This window comes from Candoia aspera, chromosome 4 (genome assembly GCF_035149785.1).
Source record: "Candoia aspera isolate rCanAsp1 chromosome 4, rCanAsp1.hap2, whole genome shotgun sequence".
Lineage (NCBI taxonomy): Eukaryota > Metazoa > Chordata > Lepidosauria > Squamata > Boidae > Candoia > Candoia aspera.
The window spans coordinates 108,532,651-108,553,973 of record NC_086156.1 but is presented as its reverse complement, the minus strand read 5'-3'; the positions used below and the strand labels follow the sequence as shown (position 1 = coordinate 108,553,973).

The following is a 21,323-nucleotide window of genomic DNA, read 5'->3' as shown; positions in this document are numbered from 1 at the left end:
TATACTCACGTATGATTTGAACTTAATGGCAGACTGAGTAATACAGTCATTACACCAGGGAAGATTGCCAACATGGAAAGTAAGAATATATCCCCCCCCCCCCCCAAAAAAAAAGACTTCCTTATGGCTTACATTTCCTTGAATTGTATAATTATCCACATAAGGTAACTATGACAGGCTTGGAGGGCAGTTGCATCTGTCTATAAATTCTGTTCTTTAAATACACAAATACCCCAAATATTTGTTGGTCCCCATTCCATTCCCTTGAAATGCTAAAAAGAATCTAAGACAAAACCGTACTTCCCTTGCATGCCTCTTTGTCTACTGGTATTTGTATTACAATAAATAGGCCTGATTTTATATGTGAAAGGAACTCATCAACATTGTTATTGGTCTCCTCCTTCCTTAAAAGGTTTTGGTTACACTGAAGTAAGCTGCCAGGTAGGAGATGGACAGTATACATGCATCACAACTGGTTAGGCCCAAATTTGTTTGTACAACTACTCAAATTCACTAGGTATCTTCTTCCAAAACTGGACTAGGTATCTTTCTACTTGCTTCAATTGTCCTATATCCTGTAAGCAGAAAAAATATTTAAGATATTGCTTAATGGCATCTCCCAGCATCCATCACTCAATGGGCTGCTTAAATTTTGACACAGCAAGATCTGGAGTGTAGCAGGTGGTCAATCTATGTCTTATAGTGATACCATAAGGTCTTTTCAATTTCTAATCGTGCCCTAAACATAGAAAATAAATCAAAGAATGGAATGAACTGGAAAATGGATCAAGATGGCTCAGCAGTATTTTGCCACCTATTCCTGACACACTTTGAATTGACCAGATCAATTTTTGCTCATTTAGCAGACTTCATAGGCGATATTTCCCTGGATACTTTTCAGCTCCTTCTGCCTGCCCAAAGATATGTCTTCTGTGCCAAGTTGGGCTTTGGGTACCTTTGAGGAATACTTCAGTTCAACGACTAGCTACTGCCTGAAGCTCTGAATATTTGATCCCATAAATCAAGCCCTGAAGCCAGTAAAGAGATGACCTGATACAAAGCAGTTGACTTCAGACAGCTATATAATATTTCAGTCTTTTATTAGTTCATGATAATACAAAATATAACTACATAACTGTAAAATAAAAATATAAATATAACAAAGGAATAGATCAAAGATATCTTGGGATGGTACCTACCTAAGCTAAACTCCCATTATGTATCAGATGATATAGATAAACTACTCTCCACTCTGCTAATCTGTTAAGTACATGCAAATAAATGAAACATGACACTGTCAGTTATAATGAGACTATACTCTAATCAAAGGTACAGGGTTGATCTGACACACAGGTATAACATCTTCCATCATATGCCATACCAATGGCCAGCTTCACTTGAACAGTGGATACTTACTTGAAAGTCACTTTTCTTAACACTTATTTATTTATTTATTTATTGACATGATTTCCGTACTCATGCATTCTCATCACCCTGCTTGGTGTTTAAGGGGTTTAAAAACAGAATGTTACAATAAGCTATGAATAATAATAAAATAAAAATAAATAAAAATAAAATATCTATAATAAAAGGATGCTATCCTCAGTCCCACAATGGAAAGCCAGAATAGCATCAAAAATCTTTATCCTAGAATATGACCCTATTTCCTCTGTTGATAGCACCCAGAACAGTAACTTTCTTGAGGATCCAACTGGATGATAGACTCCTTTGTGGTAAGGTACTCACTAAGATCATTTCTACTCTTATTTTCTCCTTAGGTGCTTCCTGCTGTTCAGCTCAGGCTTCAGTACAAGAACATACATTTTTGGGGAAAAGATGCAGACCAATAAGCCAGCACTGGAGGCCAGGATGGAAAAGATCTCCACGGCCACCATGTATTTGCCCTTGGTGCTTAAAAAAGTTGGAACAAAGGACACCCAGACACTGCAGAAGACATACATGCTGAAGGTGATAAACTTGGCTTCATTGAAACTGTCAGGCAAGTTCCTGGCCAGGAAGGCCACCATGAAGTTGATGGTAGCCAGAAAGCCCAGAAAGCCCAGGGCACTGTAAAACAGGGTGACCGATCCTTCATTACACTCCAGGATAATTTCTTCCATCAGGGAGTGCATGTCAACATCTGGAAAGGGAGGCGCAATTACCAACCATACACTGTAAATCATGGTTTGAGTAAAGGAGCAGAAAAGGATGATGGAGCTGGCCAGGTGCTTCCCAGACCATTTCCTCATCCCAGCTCCTGGTGTGGTGGCCATGAAAGCCAGGACCACAATGATGGTCTTGGCCAAAACTGAAGAAAGAGCAATTGAGAAGATGATGCCAAAAGCTGTTTGTCGAAGGAGACACATAAATTCTGTGGGTTTCCCAATGAAAAGCAAAGTGTTAAGGAATGAAAGCAAGAGAGAAATGAGGAGAACATAGCTGAGGTTCCAGTTGTTGGCTTTGACAATGGGGGTCTCCTGGTGCTGAATGAAGAGGTGAAGCACCAAAGCTGTCAGGAAAGAAAAGAAAAGGGCAAAACCAACTAAAGTGATTCCCAAAGGCTCTTCAAATGAGAGGAAGCTGAATTCTTTTGGAAGGCACAGATTCTGGTCCTTGTTGGGATGCTGATCATTCGGACATTGAAAACAGTCATCCAAGTCTGTTTTTTTAAAAAAAAAAGGAAGAACAAGCTGTTTAATAGATTATAGCTGTATGTATTACAAGTATATATTAAACTTATGAATGTAAGTTGCAGTCATGAAAAGGGAAACAGACAAAAAAGAGCAATAACGAAGATCACAGGATCACATTTAGAGGAAATTTAATATATCATTAAGCTTGGGTTGTCACCACATATTGCTTTTCTTTCTTCCCTCCATTTCAGTACTTAAAATAGGTTTGTTTATTGTTTTGTTTCTTTGTGTCATTATAAAAAGTTACAATCAATCCAGATTCTACATTTCGTGACACTGTTAACTAATATTTCTGGTTTTTGTTCTGTAATGTTGCTGTTTTGACTACCAAGGTAAGGATAAATAAAGACGCCCCATAATAACCTAAATAATGACAGAGAAGTGAGTTAAACTCCAACCTTAATTCTTTGGGTCTCAATGACTTATGCAAGTATATAAGTTGTCACTTTGTGTCATGACATCATGGTGCCCTTTTTGTCTTTTGCCCTCTCCCACAGGCACTTAGAAGTTCATCAATTGTTTTTCAAACTCCATGATCTCCTGAACTACTCAGTCTTAAATCACACCTTTTAAATAACTTCTCAAGATATTGGGAAAGATATGGAGCAGACAGGCTTTGCATTAATGCATTTTATACAGCAATTCTTACTCTTTAGGTGAGAAATCTTCCCCTCTGGGCATCGATGGCAATTGTAGCAGCAAAACGGTTTCCCTTCAATCTTTGTCCTACTGTATCCACGATTGCAATGGGCATTGCACACAGAAAGAGGGTGTGCCTGTCCAGAAACACAAGAGGAGAATCTTTCATCCTTCCTGAAAAAAAATATTGCAAGTATCTACCTCCAGATTATACCCAGAGTTCTTTTGCAAAAATATTAACAGTGGCCTGGAACAGAACTGTGCAATGAAATAAATTCAAAGAGGTGATGAGCACAGGTGAATGCACACATCACACTTGTCAACAACCCCTTAAGAAGCTGGATATTTGTCCAGAAGTGATTCATTTGATTCAAAGAGGTGCCCAGAGCTGTGACCCCTTTTTATGTGCCCATATTGCTAGGTTGGATCAAAAAAAAAAAAAAAAAAAAGACTACTTTATGGCTTACATTTCACTGAATTGTATAATTATACACATAATGTGACTTTGACAGAGTTGGGGGGTTGCATCTGTCCATTATTTATGTTCTTTAAATACATAAATACCCTAAACATTGTACTGCAGCGAGTCTTCAACAAAGCGGAGGAACCTTGGCAAACATAAGCATGCTATAGGCAGATTGTGTAAATCAAAAATTAAATTAAGAACATGAAAAGGAATTTAAAAAAATGATGGAATGGGAAGAAATGGGACATTTCACATCCGTAAATATGTGATGGGAAAATGATTGAAATATCTTAGTATGAGCTTTACCTGGTTGAAAGTCCTGGGCCATTTGATTGCATCTTCAAAAATGGTGAATACTTTGCCAGGGTCATTCTCTGGTGCCATTCCTCCAACTTTGACTCTAAGAAAGGACTGATTTGGAAATGTGATCCAATTCATAATATCAAATCCTGCTATAAGTTCCCCTTTTGAATTAAAGGACAGCATTTCCCCAACACTGTTGTTAAATGAAACACTTCTCAAGTAGTGGTGAAGCTGCATGAAAATGGGGGCAACAAATCGTCATCCTCATCATCAGCATCCTATTAAATAAATACAGTTACAATCAAATTGACTCTTAAAGTCACTCTTTCTGTAAAATAAATAAGCTGGTATACAGATTTATCCCAGATATTTGGAAAAGGAGGTTTTAATTCATTCTTTCCAGTTTTCCTTTTGTAGATTCTTTTGCTCTTGACATAGGCAATCTTAATTTTCTCTGCAGTGACTGTTGTACTGGAATGTATGAGATTATCTGGGGTTCCGGTGGAGGGAAAATGGCAGAGTTATCAGTCCTACTGAACTCCAGGGTTAGGACTGACAATGCGGCTTTCATTTGGCAGCTCAGGCAGGACCTTAGAACCCCAAAATATTCTCTGGGAAAGGAGAATTCCAGGAATTGCTCCCTGTGCCCCAAGGACAGTGGTTACTTGTGGAAAGATCATGAAACGGTGTTCCAGCGACCAAATGGTGAGTGATTAGCTGAGAGGTGGGATTGACAACTTTTCCAAGCTGTGATGAAGCTGGAAAAATGGACATTAACTCCAACCACCCTACTTCAAAAATCACCTTTTTGCTTCCAAAGTATTGAATTAAAAGGGGCTTTCCCCAGTGCAGAAATACCGATTCTCTTGGTTGCTCTTTTATTATTTTTGGGACTTCTTTCCATATGTTTTAACTGCTTGAAAGGATTATGGTCTGAGCAAGGAAGCTGAAAGTCAAACCTTTTACTAAAACTGTTTTTTTAAGAGAATAAAAGTTGTGAGTATTTTCTATTTTAATTCTTTACGTAAAATATTTTGTCAGATTTGGGACTTGGTTGTTTTTTTTCTTTACTTGCTGTAGGAAAGTATTTGATGTGGTTGTTCTTCTAAGCTGGGGTTGACTACTTTCTCTAAACACTGATAAAGAAGGCTTTTGTTTTGACTGGTGGCTCTGTGACTGGATACTTTGTTTTTGAAAACTTTCTCCCCACCCCCCCTGCAACCACCTTTTATTATGAGTCATTTATCATTATAAATACTACTATTGGTCACTAAGGGAGCCAAAGTATCAGATTTTAAAGCATTGAAGCTTTAAATTAATACATATATACATAAAAGTGGGGGGAGGGAGAATTAGAAATTATGGCCACTAGAAGAGTACAAAGGCGAACCTCTGGCAAATCTGAGGGACCAAACAGCATGTTTGAGAAGTTCATGGCTAAGTGTACACAGCCTGTTATTCAATCTTTTGTGGAACTTGAGAAAAAGGTGGATACATGATTTACTGATTTTGAAAAAAAGACTGGAACAGAAATTAGAGAAAACAGAAGGAGATGTGAAAAAAGTAACCAGCAGAGTTGATGTACTGGAAGGTGAAAGGGAGAATGAGCTTAATAAAATTGCACTACTTGAATTAAGAGATAAAGAGTTCTGCTTAAGGCTTGGGGGGATTCCTGAAGCTAAGGAGGAAAGCCTTAAAGATAAGATTTCAGAAGCTCTGGCAGCTTTAATTAAATGGGAGGATGACAAAATGATGGAAGAAATATAAAAAGTCTTTAGCATTAACTCAAGGTGTGCAACTATAAATAACAAGCTGAGATATGTTCTGGTCCAATTTGTTAGGAGGAAAAGAAAAGAATTGGTCCTATGAGGTCATTTTGATTCTAAACTTAATATTAATAATATGGATATAATTGTATTGAAAGAAATTCCTGTGAGAATTTTAAGAAAGAGAAACGAATATACCTTCTTAATGGATGTTCTGAAAAAGAATTGGATTCCTTTTGTTGGGAATAATTGGAAGGGGTAAGTTTTAATTGCCAACAACAAAAGTTCAGATTAACTTCAGTCCATAAAAGCCAAAGATTTTCTTGTCAAGCATGGAACTAAGTTGCAGTAGGATGCAACTGAAAAGTTTGCATCTGGAACTAAACAACTGGATTCCACAATGCAAGATGAAGAGATGGGTGCTACATCCAAAGACTTTGGTGGGTTGTTTCCAAAAATGGCCTTGAACTGTCTTACATGGAATATAAATGGGGCAAATGCCCCTCAAAAAAGAAGAACAATTTTCATTATTTGAAAACATTGAAACATGATGTGATATGTCTATAACTCATATAAGGAAAAAAAGATATAAAATATTTCATACATACAAATTTGGGAGAATAATTTATTTCAGCAGGTTTGGGGAAAATTAATGGCCTTGTATTATATGTTAAACCACATTTGAAATCACATTTATTATTAGCTGATGAGCATGGTAGATATGTAGCAGTCAAAGTGGAACCTTATGGACTTAAATCTATTATTATCTTAAATCAACTATATATATATATATATGTACCAACTGAAGATAAAAGTAAATTTTCCACAAAACTTTTGAATGAATTGTCATCTTTTTCATATCAAAGTTGGTGTTTAATGGAGGACTGGAATGGAGTTTTTTTTCCCGTTGATTGATAGAACTTCTGAGAAACAAATTAAAATTAAGCAAGGGAAATTACCAAAATCTTTTTTTAATCTGATGGACAATTTGGCATTGGTGGGCTCTTGGACTGACAAATGATTGCACTTTTTATTCTGAGAGACAAAAATATTTTCCAAGAATTGATATGATATGGATTTCAAGGGGCTTGGTGAATAAAGTTTCTAAAGTGGATATTTTACCAGACTTTTTCTGATCATAATCCTGTAAGTATGACAATAAAGAAAACATTTAGGGCATATAGATGGAGACTGAATGAATTGATTTTACAAAAAGAAAAGTTTGTGAAGGATTGTAAAGGATTGTAAGAGGAAATTAAATGAGTTTTTGATATTAACTTGGACAATGAAATAGACCTAAAAACTGTTTGGGATACTAGTAAAATGGTTATGAGGGGGCATTTGATCTACCATAACAGTAGTCTTAAGTAAAAATCTCAACAAAAGTTACAAACAATTTTGGATCAGTTTATGCTGAAAGAAATTGAGTAACAGAAAAAAACCGACAGACAACAATATTGTGTACCAACTTAAGTTACTACATCAGCAGTTGTCAATGTTGACTGTGAAAGAAATATAAACAAAGTTGAAATATGCTAAACAGAGACATTTTGAATTTGCTAATAAACCAGGAAAATGACTAGCATATAAATTGAGGAAAGAAAGAGAAAAGAAAATGATATTAAAGTTTCAAGAAGGAAATGTGGAATTATTAGACAATAAGATGATTAAGATGATTAAGAAAGCATTTTATAGTTTTTTTCTCTAACGTGTGTGTGTGTGTGTGTGTATGTATGTGTGTGTGTGTGTGTGTGTGTGTATGCGTGTATGTGTATGTATATATATATATATATGCGTGTATGTGTATGTATGTATGTTTGTGTGCGTGCGTGTGTGTGTGTGTGTGTATATAACCAGTCTTACTGGAGAAGGTGGACAAATATTTGAATAAATAAGATTTACCAAAACTTTCACAGACACAGAAAACAATATTGAATAATCCTATAACTACTTTTGAAAACCACTTTTTTTATGCCTTAAGCATGAAAGCCTGCTGGGTGTCCTTGGGTCAGTCACTTTCTCTCAGCCCAACTCAGTGCAATGTAGACTAGCCTTCTCGTGCTGCACCCTGGGGAATGTGACTTGTCATGGCTAAATAGTCTATACATCTGGCTGCTGGACCTCACAAGGATTTCCCTGCAAGAAAAGCAGCATGAACACTGAACTGCTATGCCATACAAAACAAAACAAAACAAAACAAAACAAAACAAAACAAAACAAAACAAAACAAAACAAAACAAAACAAAACAAAACAAAACAAAACAAAACAAAACAAAACAAAACAAAACAAAACAAAAACAAACTACTTTTGAAATAGTTGAAGCCATAAAAAGAAATAAATTGGGAAAAGCACCAGGTCCCAATGGTTTCTCCGCAAAGGATCGTTACCTTGTTGTGGTGCTGGAGCTTGAGCACCTCAATGATGCCATGAGCTAAACCGTGAAGGGCCACCCAAGACGGGAAGGTCATGACAGAGAGGTCAGACTAAATGCGATCCCTGGGGAAGGTAATGGCAACCCACCCCAGTATTCTTGCCGTGAAAACTAAATGGATCAGTACAACCAGAGATATGTCGGTATACCATCGGAAGATGAGACCCCCAGGTCGGAAGATGGTCAAAATGCTACTGGGGAGGAACAGAGGATGAGCTCAACTAGCCCCAGTTGTGATGACGCAGCTAGCTCAAAGCCGAAAGGACGGTTAGCGGCCGACGGTGCTGGTGGTGAACGGCGAATCCGATGTTCTAAGGATCAACACACCATTGGAACCTGGAATGTAAGATCTATGAGCCAGGGCAAATTGGATGTAGTTATTGGTGAGATGTCAAGATTAAAGATAGACATTCTGGGCGTCAGTGAACTGAAATGGACTGGAATGGGCCACTTCACATCAAATGACCACCAGATCTACTACTGTGGACAAGAGGACCACAGAAGAAATGGAGTAGCCTTCATAATTAATAGTAAAGTGGCTAAAGCAGTGCTTGGATACAACCCCAAAAACGACAGAATGATCTCAATTCGAATTCAGGGCAAGCCATCTAACATCACAGTGATCCAAATATACGCCCCAACCACAAATGCTGAAGAAGCTGAAGTAGAGCAGTTCTATGAGGATCTGCAGCACCTACTGGACAACACGCCTAAAAGAGATGTTATTTTCATCACAGGAGACTGGAATGCTAAGGTGGGCAGTCAAATGACACCTCGAATTACAGGTAAGTATGGCCTGGGAGAACAAAACGAAGCAGGACATAGGCTGATAGAATTTTGCCAAGACAATTCACTCTGCATAACAAACACTCTCTTCCAACAACCTAAGAGACGGCTTTACACATGGACTTCACCAGATGGACAACACCGAAATCAGATTGATTACATCCTTTGCAGCCAAAGGTGGCGGACATCTGTACAGTCGGTAAAAACAAGGCCTGGAGCTGACTGTAGTTCAGACCATGAACTTCTTCTTGCACAATTTAGGATCAGACTAAAGAGATTAGGGAAGACCCACAGATCAGCTAGATATGAGCTCACGAATATTCCTCAGGAATATGCAGTGGAGGTGAAGAATAGATTTAAGGGACTGGACTTAGTAGATAGGGTCCCGGAAGAACTCTGGACAGAAGTTGGCAGCATTGTTCAGGAGGCGGCAACAAAATACATCCCAAAGAAAGAGAAAACCAAGAAGGCAAAATGGCTGTCTGCTGAGACACTAGAAGTAGCCCAAGAAAGAAGGAAAGCAAAAGGCAACAGCGATAGGGGGAGATATGCCCAATTAAATGCAAAATTCCAGAGGTTAGCCAGAAGAGATAAGGAATTATTTTTAAACAAGCAATGCGCGGAAGTGGAAGAAGACAATAGAATAGGAAGGACAAGAGACCTCTTCCAGAAAATTAGAAACATTGGAGGTAAATTCCAGGCAAAAATGGGTATGATCAAAAACAAAGATGGCAAGGACCTAACAGAAGAAGAAGAGATCAAGAAAAGGTGGCAAGAATATACAGAAGACCTGTATAGGAAGGATAACAATATTGGGGATAGCTTTGACGGTGTGGTCAGTGAGCTAGAGCCAGACATCCTGAAGAGTGAGGTTGAGTGGGCCTTAAGAAGCATTGCTAATAACAAGGCAACAGGAGAAGACGGCATCCCAGCTGAACTGTTCAAAATCTTGCAAGATGATGCTGTCAAGGTAATGCATGCTATATGCCAGCAAATTTGGAAAACACAAGAATGGCCATCAGATTGGAAAAAATCAACTTATATCCCCATACCAAAAAAGGGAAACACTAAAGAATGTTCAAACTATCGAACAGTGGCACTCATTTCACATGCCAGTAAGGTAATGCTCAAGATCCTGCAAGGTAGACTTCAGCAGTTCATGGAGCGAGAATTGCCAGATGTACAGGCTGGGTTTAGAAAAGGCAGAGGAACTAGAGACCAAATTGCCAATATCCGCTGGATAATGGAAAAAGCCAGGGAGTTTCAGAAAAACATCTATTTCTGTTTTATTGACTATTCTAAAGCCTTTGACTGTGTGGACCATAACAAACTGTGGCAAGTTCTTAGTGGTATGGGGATACCAAGTCATCTTGTATGCCTCCTGAAGAATCTGTATAACGACCAAGTAGCAACAGTAAGAACAGACCACGGAACAACGGACTGGTTTAAGATTGGGAAAGGAGTACGGCAGGGCTGTATACTCTCACCCTACCTATTCAACTTGTATGCAGAACACATCATGCGACAAGCTGGTCTTGAGGAATCCAAGGCTGGAGTTAAAATCTCTGGAAGAAACATTAACAATCTCAGATATGCAGATGATACCACTTTGATGGCTGAAAGTGAAGAGGAACTGAGGAGCCTTATGATGAAGGTGAAAGAAGAAAGTGCAAAAGCTGGCTTGCAGCTAAACCTCAAAAAAACCAAGATTATGGCAACCAGCTTGATTGATAACTGGCAAATAGAGGGAGAAAATGTAGAAGCAGTGAAAGACTTTGTATTCCTAGGTGCAAAGATTACTGCAGATGCTGACTGCAGTCAGGAAATCAGAAGACGCTTAATCCTTGGGAGAAGAGCAATGACAAATCTCGATAAAATAGTTAAGAGCAGAGACATCACACTGACAACAAAGGCCCGCATAGTTAAAGCAATGGTGTTCCCTGTAGTAACATATGGCTGCGAGAGCTGGACCATAAGGAAGGCTGAGCGAAGGAAGATCGATGCTTTTGAACTGTGGTGTTGGAGGAAAATTCTGAGAGTGCCTTGGACTGCAAGAAGATCAAACCAGTCCATCCTCCAGGAAATAAAGCCAGACTGCTCACTTGAGGGAATGATATTAAAGGCAAAACTGAAATACTTTGGCCACATAATGAGAAGACAGGACACCCTGGAGAAGATGCTGATGCTAGGGAGAGTGGAAGGCAAAAGGAAGAGGGGCCGACCAAGGGCAAGATGGATGGATGATATTCTAGAGGTGATGGACTCGTCCCTGGGGGAGCTGGGGATGTTGACGACCGACAGGAAGCTCTGGCGTGGGCTGGTCCATGAAGTCACGAAGAGTCGGAAGCGACTAAACGAATAAACAACAACAACCAATGGTTTACTGGCATTATTGAAGATGAGATTCTTCAACCTTTTAAAAGATTGATGAACTCTGTTCTGTTAGGCTCCGCAATGCCAGATTCATGGAAAGAACCTAACATTGCACTTTTACCCTCTTTAATTAAGAATTACAGTCTAATTTCATTGTTGAATAATGATTATAAAACATTTTCTTCAATACTCGCTGAAAACATGAAGAAAATTCTACACAAATTTATTCATCACAACCAATGTGGGTTCCTACCCAAAAGAAAGCTGAAAGATAAATTAAGAATTGTTTTTGACATTATAGAATACTTACAATATTGTAATGAATATCAAGCGGCATTTATTTTCCTAGACCCGGAGAAAGCTTTTGACAATTTGAACTGGAGTTTCACATTTAAACTCTTGGAAAATATGGACTTTGGAGAGTATTTTTTTCAGGGAATTAAGTCACTCTACACACCTCAAAAGGCAAGCATCATTTTGAATGATGAGTCAGTGAAATCCCTCACTGTCATATACAAAAAGAGACAAGACAAGGATGTCCTTTGTTGCCTTTGCTCTTTATTTTGGTTTTGGATGTTTTTAATAGAGATGTTAAAAGAGACAAACAAATAAAGGGATTAAAGACTAAAAAAGAGGCCTTTAAACTGACAATTTTACTGGCTTTCACTGACAATTTAGTTTTGATACTACAAAACCTACTGGATACTGTGGAACATCTGATGAGGAAACTGAGAGAATTTGGGTCATTGGAAGGACTTAAAGTAAATAAACAAAAAACAAAGATGTTGACTAAAAATATATATTTGGCAAAACAATGCCTCCATAAACTATTTCAGAGTAATAGATGGGTGCATTTGTGTCTAAAATTATTTTTGCAAGTACTCCTAGATCAGGAACTGTTGAATGACATAAATTATTATACATTATTGAGGGACTATTTATTTCTTTAAAAAATTAGACAAGATAGGGAGCAGGTATGCAAGCTTAAGTTGGCCAAGTTGTATCAATCTTTTAAAGATGGACAAGGATCGTCATATTACTTACAATCTCCTACATCCCATTCCCTGAGACAAGCTTTCACAGAACTTCATTTTCAAACAATGCCAGCAGCCTATTTGGATGGAAGATAAAAGGACTACTAACTACATATGGTTTATGCATTTGTAATAACTCACAGGTGAAAGATTTGAGGCATTGCTTATTACTTTGCAAATTATATCAGGAATCTAGATCTAGATTCATCATCCTTTGTTAAACCAACTGAATCATTCTAGTTTAGAAGGAAAAACAAAAACAAAACTATTTTCTGTGATGTTGATGAACATGTAACAAAACATGTTGCATTGTTTGCAATGGCCACAAGGAAGATATAAAAGCAGATGTTGACAAATAGTGCTGTTAATACTAGAAGGGATGTATTTAACTGATGAGAGCCACATTGGTGTAGTGCTTAAAGGCATCAGTTTAGAAACTGGAAGACCATGAGTTCTAGTCCCAACTTAGCCACAAAGCCAGCTGGGTGGCCTTGGGCCAGTCACCTTCTCCCAGCCCTAGGAAGGAGGTAATGGCAAACCATTTCTGAAAAACCTTGCAAAGAAAACTGCAGGGACTTGTCCAGGCAGTCTCTAAGAATTGGACACAATTAAACTTCTGGTTGCAAATAAATTATACCATAGTTTGTTAGCAGTGAGTAACTTTATGCAAGGCTTCCCTGTTGATTTATCTTGCCAGATCATGAAATGAAAGAATAATAATAATAAACTTTAATAGGACAAACATAGAAGGAACTAGCTTATTGTGATCATTATCTTAGTTCCAGTTATCAGGAATGGCCAATCAGCTTGAACACCTTTTAAGGAAATGCTATGAACTGGATAAAAATGGCAGCCATGACAAAGCTGTTGTTTGAATGTCTAAAATTCTGCAGGAATGTCAGAATTTCAACCACTGGGTACCCTTGCCTGAAGCCTCCAGAATTGTGTGTACATGAAGGCATACGTATTATTCATCTCAAGAAATTACCTGCCAAGGTTGTTGATTGAGAAGCTGCTGTCTCTGCTTATCTTGTCTTGTTCTTTTTTTCACTGCAGATGACTCCATGACATGCAAAGCTTCTGCCACTACATGGACAGCATTATAGATACTGTAGCTGTGGCTGGTCATGCTGATTTCAAAAATAGACCCAGGAAGATGCTCCAGGTTCTCCTCTCCAGTGCAGAGTTCTTCTGCCATTGTTTCTCCAGTAGCGTTGGAGAAAGAACACTGAAATGCCTCTTTCCAGAAATCCCTGGCAAAACCATCTTCCTCTTTATTTGTGAGCTTCCTGTGCTGAAGGAACTCATGGAATCCCAGCACTTCCTCACTGTGAACTGCAAAGGAGAATGCACCATGCATGAAGTCAATGGACCAGCCTCGTTGAAAAGACATTGATGTGAAATCCATCTGTGCTACAAAAATCCACACTTTGGGTTTAATTGGGATCTCCTCAAATTCAGACATATGCAGCATTACCCTTAAAACCACAATTGTTTGAATTTCACCATATACAACTACGGTATTAGAAGTCCCTTCCATAATGATTCTAGTAGTTTGCACACCTTCCATGACCATTTCAGAGATTTCAGTTGAAAATTTCAGTTCTGGAAATTTTTTTATAAAAGCAAAGCAGATACCTCCCTGGGCAAACATGGGAAGCTGATTTTCTGCAAATCTCTCCCCACTGTCATCATTAATGAAAATCACTCCAATCCATGTCCACTGGAAATAGAGCAGTAGCTGGAGAATCCCCTTATATTGTTGGCTGATATCTGGAAATATCTGGTGAAGGAAAACTCTTTGGTATATGTCACTCATCCCTGGTGAGGACCCATATGCCAACTGAAGAAGATAATAAAAAGTCAAGAAGGATATGTATCTGAGATATTTTCTGAATACAATTAATATGAGTACTTTAACCATTTCCAAATTTTTAGGCAGATTCCCAAGCATTAACAGTTTTTCAGTGTAGACTTCATTCAAATTCAGTGATAATTTGGTTTGTGAGTGTAATGGCCATGGATTTACCTACCCAGAAATAAACAGAAGACATTTTTTCTCAGTAGGTGATCAATAACACAAACCCAAAGTATGTCTCTCTGTGTGTATTACACACACACACACACACACACACACACACATATTCATACACACAATAAAAAGTAAGCAGTAAGCAGTAAGCAATAATTATTTTGGCTCATAAACCAGTATCAACAGGAGAGAGAGAGAGAGAGAGCACTTTCCCTTGAACAAGTTTTGCTCTTGAAACAGGACCTGTCCCTTTAAGTTCATCCTATCTCCCTAATGGAATCGAAGTCATATCTCAAAAGTATTGCTTGCTTGACAGTATTGCATGAAGTCAACTCACCTGTGGAATCTTGTAGATGGACAAAATGGTTGTCATGAAGAGAGACACATCAGCATTTGGTCCCCCAATAACTGCTGCTACATTAGTTTGCACATCACACTTGTAGTTAGGGATAAGCTTGTCCCGTGTGGAGAGAAGTTCCACTGAGGCACAGTAAGTCCACTTGGGGTGGAAATTGCTGTTCAACACATGGAACCCCAGCGTGGCATTAGGTAAGATCCTTGGACTGTCATTGATGGTCTCTACAGCAAATTGCAAGGCTAGCATATGCTGGTAGTTCTGGGTAATTACACTGCAGTGAGAAGATCGCCTTATTAGTAATTAGATCTTGCATTCTGAAGAAATCACTAGCTCTTGATAGAACAAATTTCTTAGAACTTTTCTCTTCCAATATATAAACATTTAACGATAATACGAGATGGTAGTTATCTGGACGAATTTTTATTTCTGTGTTTATGTCAGATATTCAGTATGTTCCTTATTATTTCATGGTCTCTTATAGATTATTTGTTTCTGCTTTTGTCAACCTAAATATATTTATTCAAAGTCTCTGGAAAAGTTGCCCCTTCTGTAGATGTAACCAAGCCATAACTCTGTAAGATTCATAATAAGCAGCTAGATTTGTAGTTCTTAGAAGTGCCAATACAGCTGGTTTATCTGAATCCTGTAGGATCTTGAATTTAATTGTGCTCTTTTATTAGACCATATGTAGTTCATTACCTCTTTATACCAATCACTTAATACCTTGTTATTAAAATGCATCGGAAAAGAAAATTGAGTGTTCGTGAAATGTTAATTCTGATCACAGCAATTCTTCCTAGCTGAGAAAATTCAGTTTTTTTTCCCCCAATCCAGAGAAATCTGCTGTGATGTTCTCAGTAACAATATGCCTTCATTTCTTTCTGGGTAACACTTCTGAGAGTGATCACCTGTTCCTGATTCTTTCAATGTTCATGCCTGTTTAGTTATCACTTCAATGAAACTTCCATGTTTTGTATCAGACTGAATATCTGGATATTAAAGCAACTAATTTTTACTTCCCTGATGGAGGAGAATGAACATTACCAACTGATTGAACCTGCCCTTCTGTAAGAAGTCTTCTAAGCAAATACTCATAGATGAACCCCTTTGAAAAAGCTCTGAGTTCAAAAGAGCCAGGAAATTTGAAAACATGAAAGGATAGAAATCTGGTTCAAACGAGATGCTTGGAATCAAAAATCATCATCATCATCATCATCATCATCATCATCATCATCATCATCATCATCATCAGTTCATCAGTATGAGATAAATCCCCACTGCTAAATACTCTGTCAAAGCTATTAACATCTTCCAAGTCAGTATAAACATTTGCTAAACCATAATGGATAGATATAATCTACACTTATTTCAATGAATGCATATATAAACATTTCCCGCTGGAAACAACAACAACAACAACAACAACAACAACAATAATAATTGATGAAATCTCTGTCTCAGTGAATCTTCTCCCATAATTTACTCTGAGCTTCTCGAAATGTTCTGAATGAACAATGTTCAGTCCAGTTCCTGGCAAAACTTGGATTCAATGGGAGCAGGGAGTAGTTGCTCCATCATTTCTATGAAATGTTCCTTTAATTTACCTGGCATAAAAAGAAGAAGGGGAATATGGTATATATTTGCTCCCCATACTATATGTTTCAATAAGTCTCCAAGTCTCAATACAGTTTAGTTAGAATTTTTATGTCTTGCCACTGGGCATACAATGACAGACAATGATGAACTGATGGTCCCCAATAATTCAGAGAGACTAACATCACTTGAGCAATAGACAGGGGCTTGCCAGGAGAAGTAACGTAGTTGCAAATCAAAGAAAAACATGAAAGGCCTTACATGATATTGTCAAACACCTCAAAAGAGGGATTTCTTTGAAAGGTTGCTGGAATGGAGAATAGATAGATCTGAGAGAGAATGGCACCAATGATAAAGTCACCAGAATGGTAATGCTTGTGAAGAATAGAAAGCGGGAGACTTGTAGGGCATTTCACAGGAGGACTGTCACACACTTCTTCAAACACCAGGATCACCAGTATTGATGCCACAGACATCACCATCTTGAATGAAAACCTTTCATCAAGATTTCCTGTCCCATATACTACCTATCTTGTTGAGTTGGACATGTTGGCTTGAATACACACTTATTGGAAGTCTGGCCTTAGTAATAAATATAATCAAAGAGATAAAATGTTGTATTAATAACATGTATTAGTCTTGGTTCAGTGTTCTGCTATCAAGTATTTGGATTCACTAGGGAGTTGTAGAAGTAATTATGCTTGAGTTGAAAATTATAGCAAAGAGAAACTCCAGTGTAATGTTGTTGGTCTATGATCTCAAAAGAAAAAAGAAAAGAAAATATGATGTATCAGATCTCTTCAGCTGACTCTCATAATCTTCTACCACCAGTTTTATAACTATCTTTAACAAGACATGGAAAGCTTAAAAAAAAAAAGGTTAACATCAAAGAAGGTGTTAAGGTCTGTAAGATGTGAAGTTTGCACAATGTTCAAAGTGGGCCAGAGTATGGGAAAGAGAAAGAAACAAACCTGTTGGTAGCTACAACTAACATCTGCATTATGAGAAATGATTGAATTTCATGCAAGTTCAGAATATCTGCATATTCCTCATTGATCGTGAAATTGGGTGGCAACCTTCCCACTGCATAAACAGGCAGTTAGGAAGACAATGAAGGAATCCTCATTGTAACAAAGAGATAAATGGTGTGCTAAAGTAATTGTATCCAATTGCCAAGATTTTTGCAAACTGACCAATTTTCCCTTTTCAGTACTGACTGATAATGTGCCATCGAGTCATCAAGTCATGTGGAGCAAAGGCCTGAAATTCACACCGTATTACAACTTGAAAGAGAATTTTTATAAGATAATCTATTTTTGGTACTTAACTCCTGATAAATTGTTGAAGTTGTATTAGGGAATGTCAAATATATGTTGGGAATATTCTCAAGGCGAAGGTTCTTTTTACTGTCATTGGTGGACTTGTAAGAAAGCTAAGAACTATTGGGACCAGATATGGAACTTAATTCAAAGGATTCTTAAGGGGAATGTACTACTGAAGCCAGAAGTTTCCCTTTTAGGCCTGATGGATAAACAGTTTGAAAGAAAATTTGGGACTTTGTTGTTATATATGATAAAAGCAGCAAGACTTTTGTATCCAACAAGTTGGAAGGACTTCTCCTACTGTGGAGGTGTGGATAACAAAATTATTGGAATCAACAGAGATGGCAAAACTGACTACATTGATTGAAGGAAATAATTTGTTTAACTTGGTTCCTATTTGGAAACCACTTTTGGACTTTTTGCTTGAAACTGAAAAAAATGAAGTTTTGATGTTGGGATCTGACAATTAGGACTGTATAAGAATACAGAAATAATCTTTACCTGTCCAAAATGTACAATGGGGTATCAAACGTTTGTTGGAAATGTTTACAGGGTGAAGGAACTTTCTATAATTTATGGTGGACTTGTGGAAAAGCTAAGAAATTCTGGAATCAAATATGTATTATTATTCAAAAGGTTCTCAAAGTGGACTTACAGTTGAAACTGGAGCTCTTTCTGTTGGGTTTGATGGACCAACAGCTTGAGAAGCAAAATGAACTCTGTTTTTGTATATGATAACAGCAGCAAAACTCTTATATGCTCAAAGATGGAAGGATGCACAAATTCCCTCAATGGAGGACTGGATGATTAAATTGATGGAACTGGTGCGAATTGCTAAACTGTCAGCATTGATAAGAGAAAATACAGTAACTGGATTTGTTTCTATTTGGAAGCCACTTTTGGACTATATTCTTGTAGCCAAAGAAAAATAAAGTTTTGGATTTTGATGATTAAATGGTTTGATTTTAGAGATTAATGTCACTAAATATTTATTTAATGGCAAGATATTAACTTTTATGTGCTTTTATATCTGTGTTGGAGAAGGTCGGAAGTCTCCTGTCTTATGTTTTTGTGTCTATTTTTGTACTGTTTTGTTTTGCCTTGTTTTTTTCAACTTGTATTCTATCTGTTCTATATTCTGCAATATAATTTTATTTTGAAAATTAATAAAGTTTTATAACTAAAGGAAATAATCTGTAACTTAGTTAAAAAGATAGTAAGAAGTTAGTGTGCTTTCATGTTTTTATCTGTAATGAAGATGGTCAGTCTGAAGCTTTTTTTTTCTATGTATCTTTCTTTTTATTTCTGTACTTTTAAGTTAGTTCTTCTTTCATTTCTTCTTTCTTCAATCTCTTTCTATCTTTATATGCTTTACCTTTTTTTTTTTTTGAAATTTAATAAAGTTCTTATTAAAAAAAAAACTAGACAAGACTTTAGTGAGAGAACACCTAGCTGCTTTGAAAGTCATTGAGGTGCCGGGAGTCTTGCATTTCTCTATTTCTCTAGTTCTTTTAACAGTTCCCAAATACAGTGAAAAAAATATTCCTTTTTTTTTTCCTTTTCCCTGATATTTAGGTCCATTATGTATTTCATTTGTTTTATTGTATCATTCTGTTCTGGTGGTGACATCATCATAATCATGATTAGCACTGTTAAGTATTTATTAACATTTTTTTTTTACATTGCCTAAGCTTCCTTCTTTAGGTCTTTAAAACTTCCTTATTGATAACTTTGAATGGGGAATGAAGGTTATCACTTTGTGCTTACAATCTATGACTGGAATGTTGAGGTTTTCCTACTAACAATTAAGACTGCTATTGTACCTAATCATTTTGGCCCGGTGAAGAGGTTGTATTTGATTGTCTCCTCGCACGTGCTTCATGCAAATTGCCTGGGGGAGGAAACCTGCCCGGACTTGTTTCTTACTTCCTCTTTTTTCTCTCTGCCGGCATGTAGCAAGCCATGAGAGCTAAGTCCTTTAAATATGTTTTGCTTTTTGTTTTGCTTTCTGTAAATAAATTATTTTTATAGAAATGCTTGGTGTGTGACTTTTCTGATCTCTCCTGGGCTAAAGGCTTTCCCAGCATTCTGCCAACATGGAATACACCTTCCTTATTTGAGCTCTTGTGCTAGAGAGGTAGAGCTGTTCTGTCATCCTCTCATACTATAAGTTCCATGGCTCCACCATCCCAGTGAGGGGACTATTCATGGGGCCTTGAACTACCACTTGGTGATCAAATAATACTTAAAACCATTGGGTAGTAACTGATACATCTCTCTTCACTTGACTTTTTTCCAAATTTCGGTCAACCACTTTATGAGAAGCATCTCATTCAATAACACTTCTGAGCAAAAAAAAATGTATTTCGACCAAAAGGGAGAATTAGAGACTGGATTTGATATTATCAATGGGATCATAAGTTCAAATCTTTTCTAAAAGTCAGAGTTGGAAGGATAAACCCCATGGATTCCCAAGAAGTAATGTTCACCATTGATGAGAATGCAATTATATGGCCAAGAAGGTTTAACCAGGTATGGCCCAGTTACATTTTGGCTTGTGGATAGACACCATTTCACCATTCTATGAACTCTCTTAGATCCAACCCACCCAGCATTTATGTTCACATACCCAGTACTTCACATACTCCGAGATCCCTAAAGATCTTCCAGGCCATCTGGGTAACCATTCCCTTGGGTTCTGTAAAGTACAGTATATCTATAAATGGAAGGATGGGGACATTTATGAGAGAGTACCTAAGCCTGTTTCTAGATGACCAAATGGGTGGGGGAAAGATTTGCCATGTCCATCAGCTTGGGCTGCTCTTTAATAGAAGGCACTATTTGGGCTATATAGCTGACAACCTCTCCCCCAATCCCAGATACTGACATGAATTCAATGGCAGAAAAAATCCTTTTGGAGTGTAACGAAGTATCTAACTTCAAGTTCTATTGTGTCTTGGGCTTCATGGGCTTCCTTGCCATTCTCAGCTTCACAGTGGCTTTCCTAGCCAGGAAATTGCCTGATGCTTTCAATGAAGCCAATCATCCTTTCAGCTTTGGCATCACCTACTCACTTTGCATGCTTCTTTGCCCTATTGGTATCTGTACTAGAATAAAATATGTGTGTTTTTATAAGTGAAGAAACCCACCAAAAACTTGCTTTATTTGCCTCATCATTCCCGTAAATGGTTGTGGTCACACTGAACAAAGCTGCTTTCTAGGAGATGGATACATATATCAAAACTGGTTAGGCCCAAATCTGTCTTTGTACCAGTACTCAAATTCATGAGGCATCTACTGCCAGAACTGGACTAGATATTTTTCTACTTGTTTCAATTCTCCCATGTCATCTAAGCAGCAGAGTTCTTTAACATATTGCTGAACTACATCTCTCAGAATACATCACCAGATGGGCTGCTGAAATTTTGACTTTCAAAAGTCAAACATCACAAGGGTAGCATGTGGTCAATTTATGTCTTACAGTGATACTCTAAGATCTTTTCACTCTCTAATCATGACATAAAAA

General features: G+C 37.5%; 1 protein-coding gene across 1 annotated transcript; it reads right to left on the bottom strand.

Annotated features, from left to right (window-relative positions):
* Positions 1 to 513: 513 nt before the first annotated feature.
* Positions 514 to 16,957, bottom strand: LOC134496987 (vomeronasal type-2 receptor 26-like). The gene is made up of 7 exons (XM_063302703.1): positions 16,737 to 16,957; positions 14,862 to 15,153; positions 13,481 to 14,335; positions 4,105 to 4,332; positions 3,343 to 3,469; positions 1,994 to 2,659; positions 514 to 575 (listed from the first exon to the last, which is right to left on the bottom strand). Exons 1-7 carry the CDS (start codon positions 16,955 to 16,957, stop codon positions 514 to 516), a joined length of 2,451 nt encoding a protein of 816 aa, XP_063158773.1.
* Between the last annotated feature and the right edge of the window lie 4,366 nt (positions 16,958 to 21,323).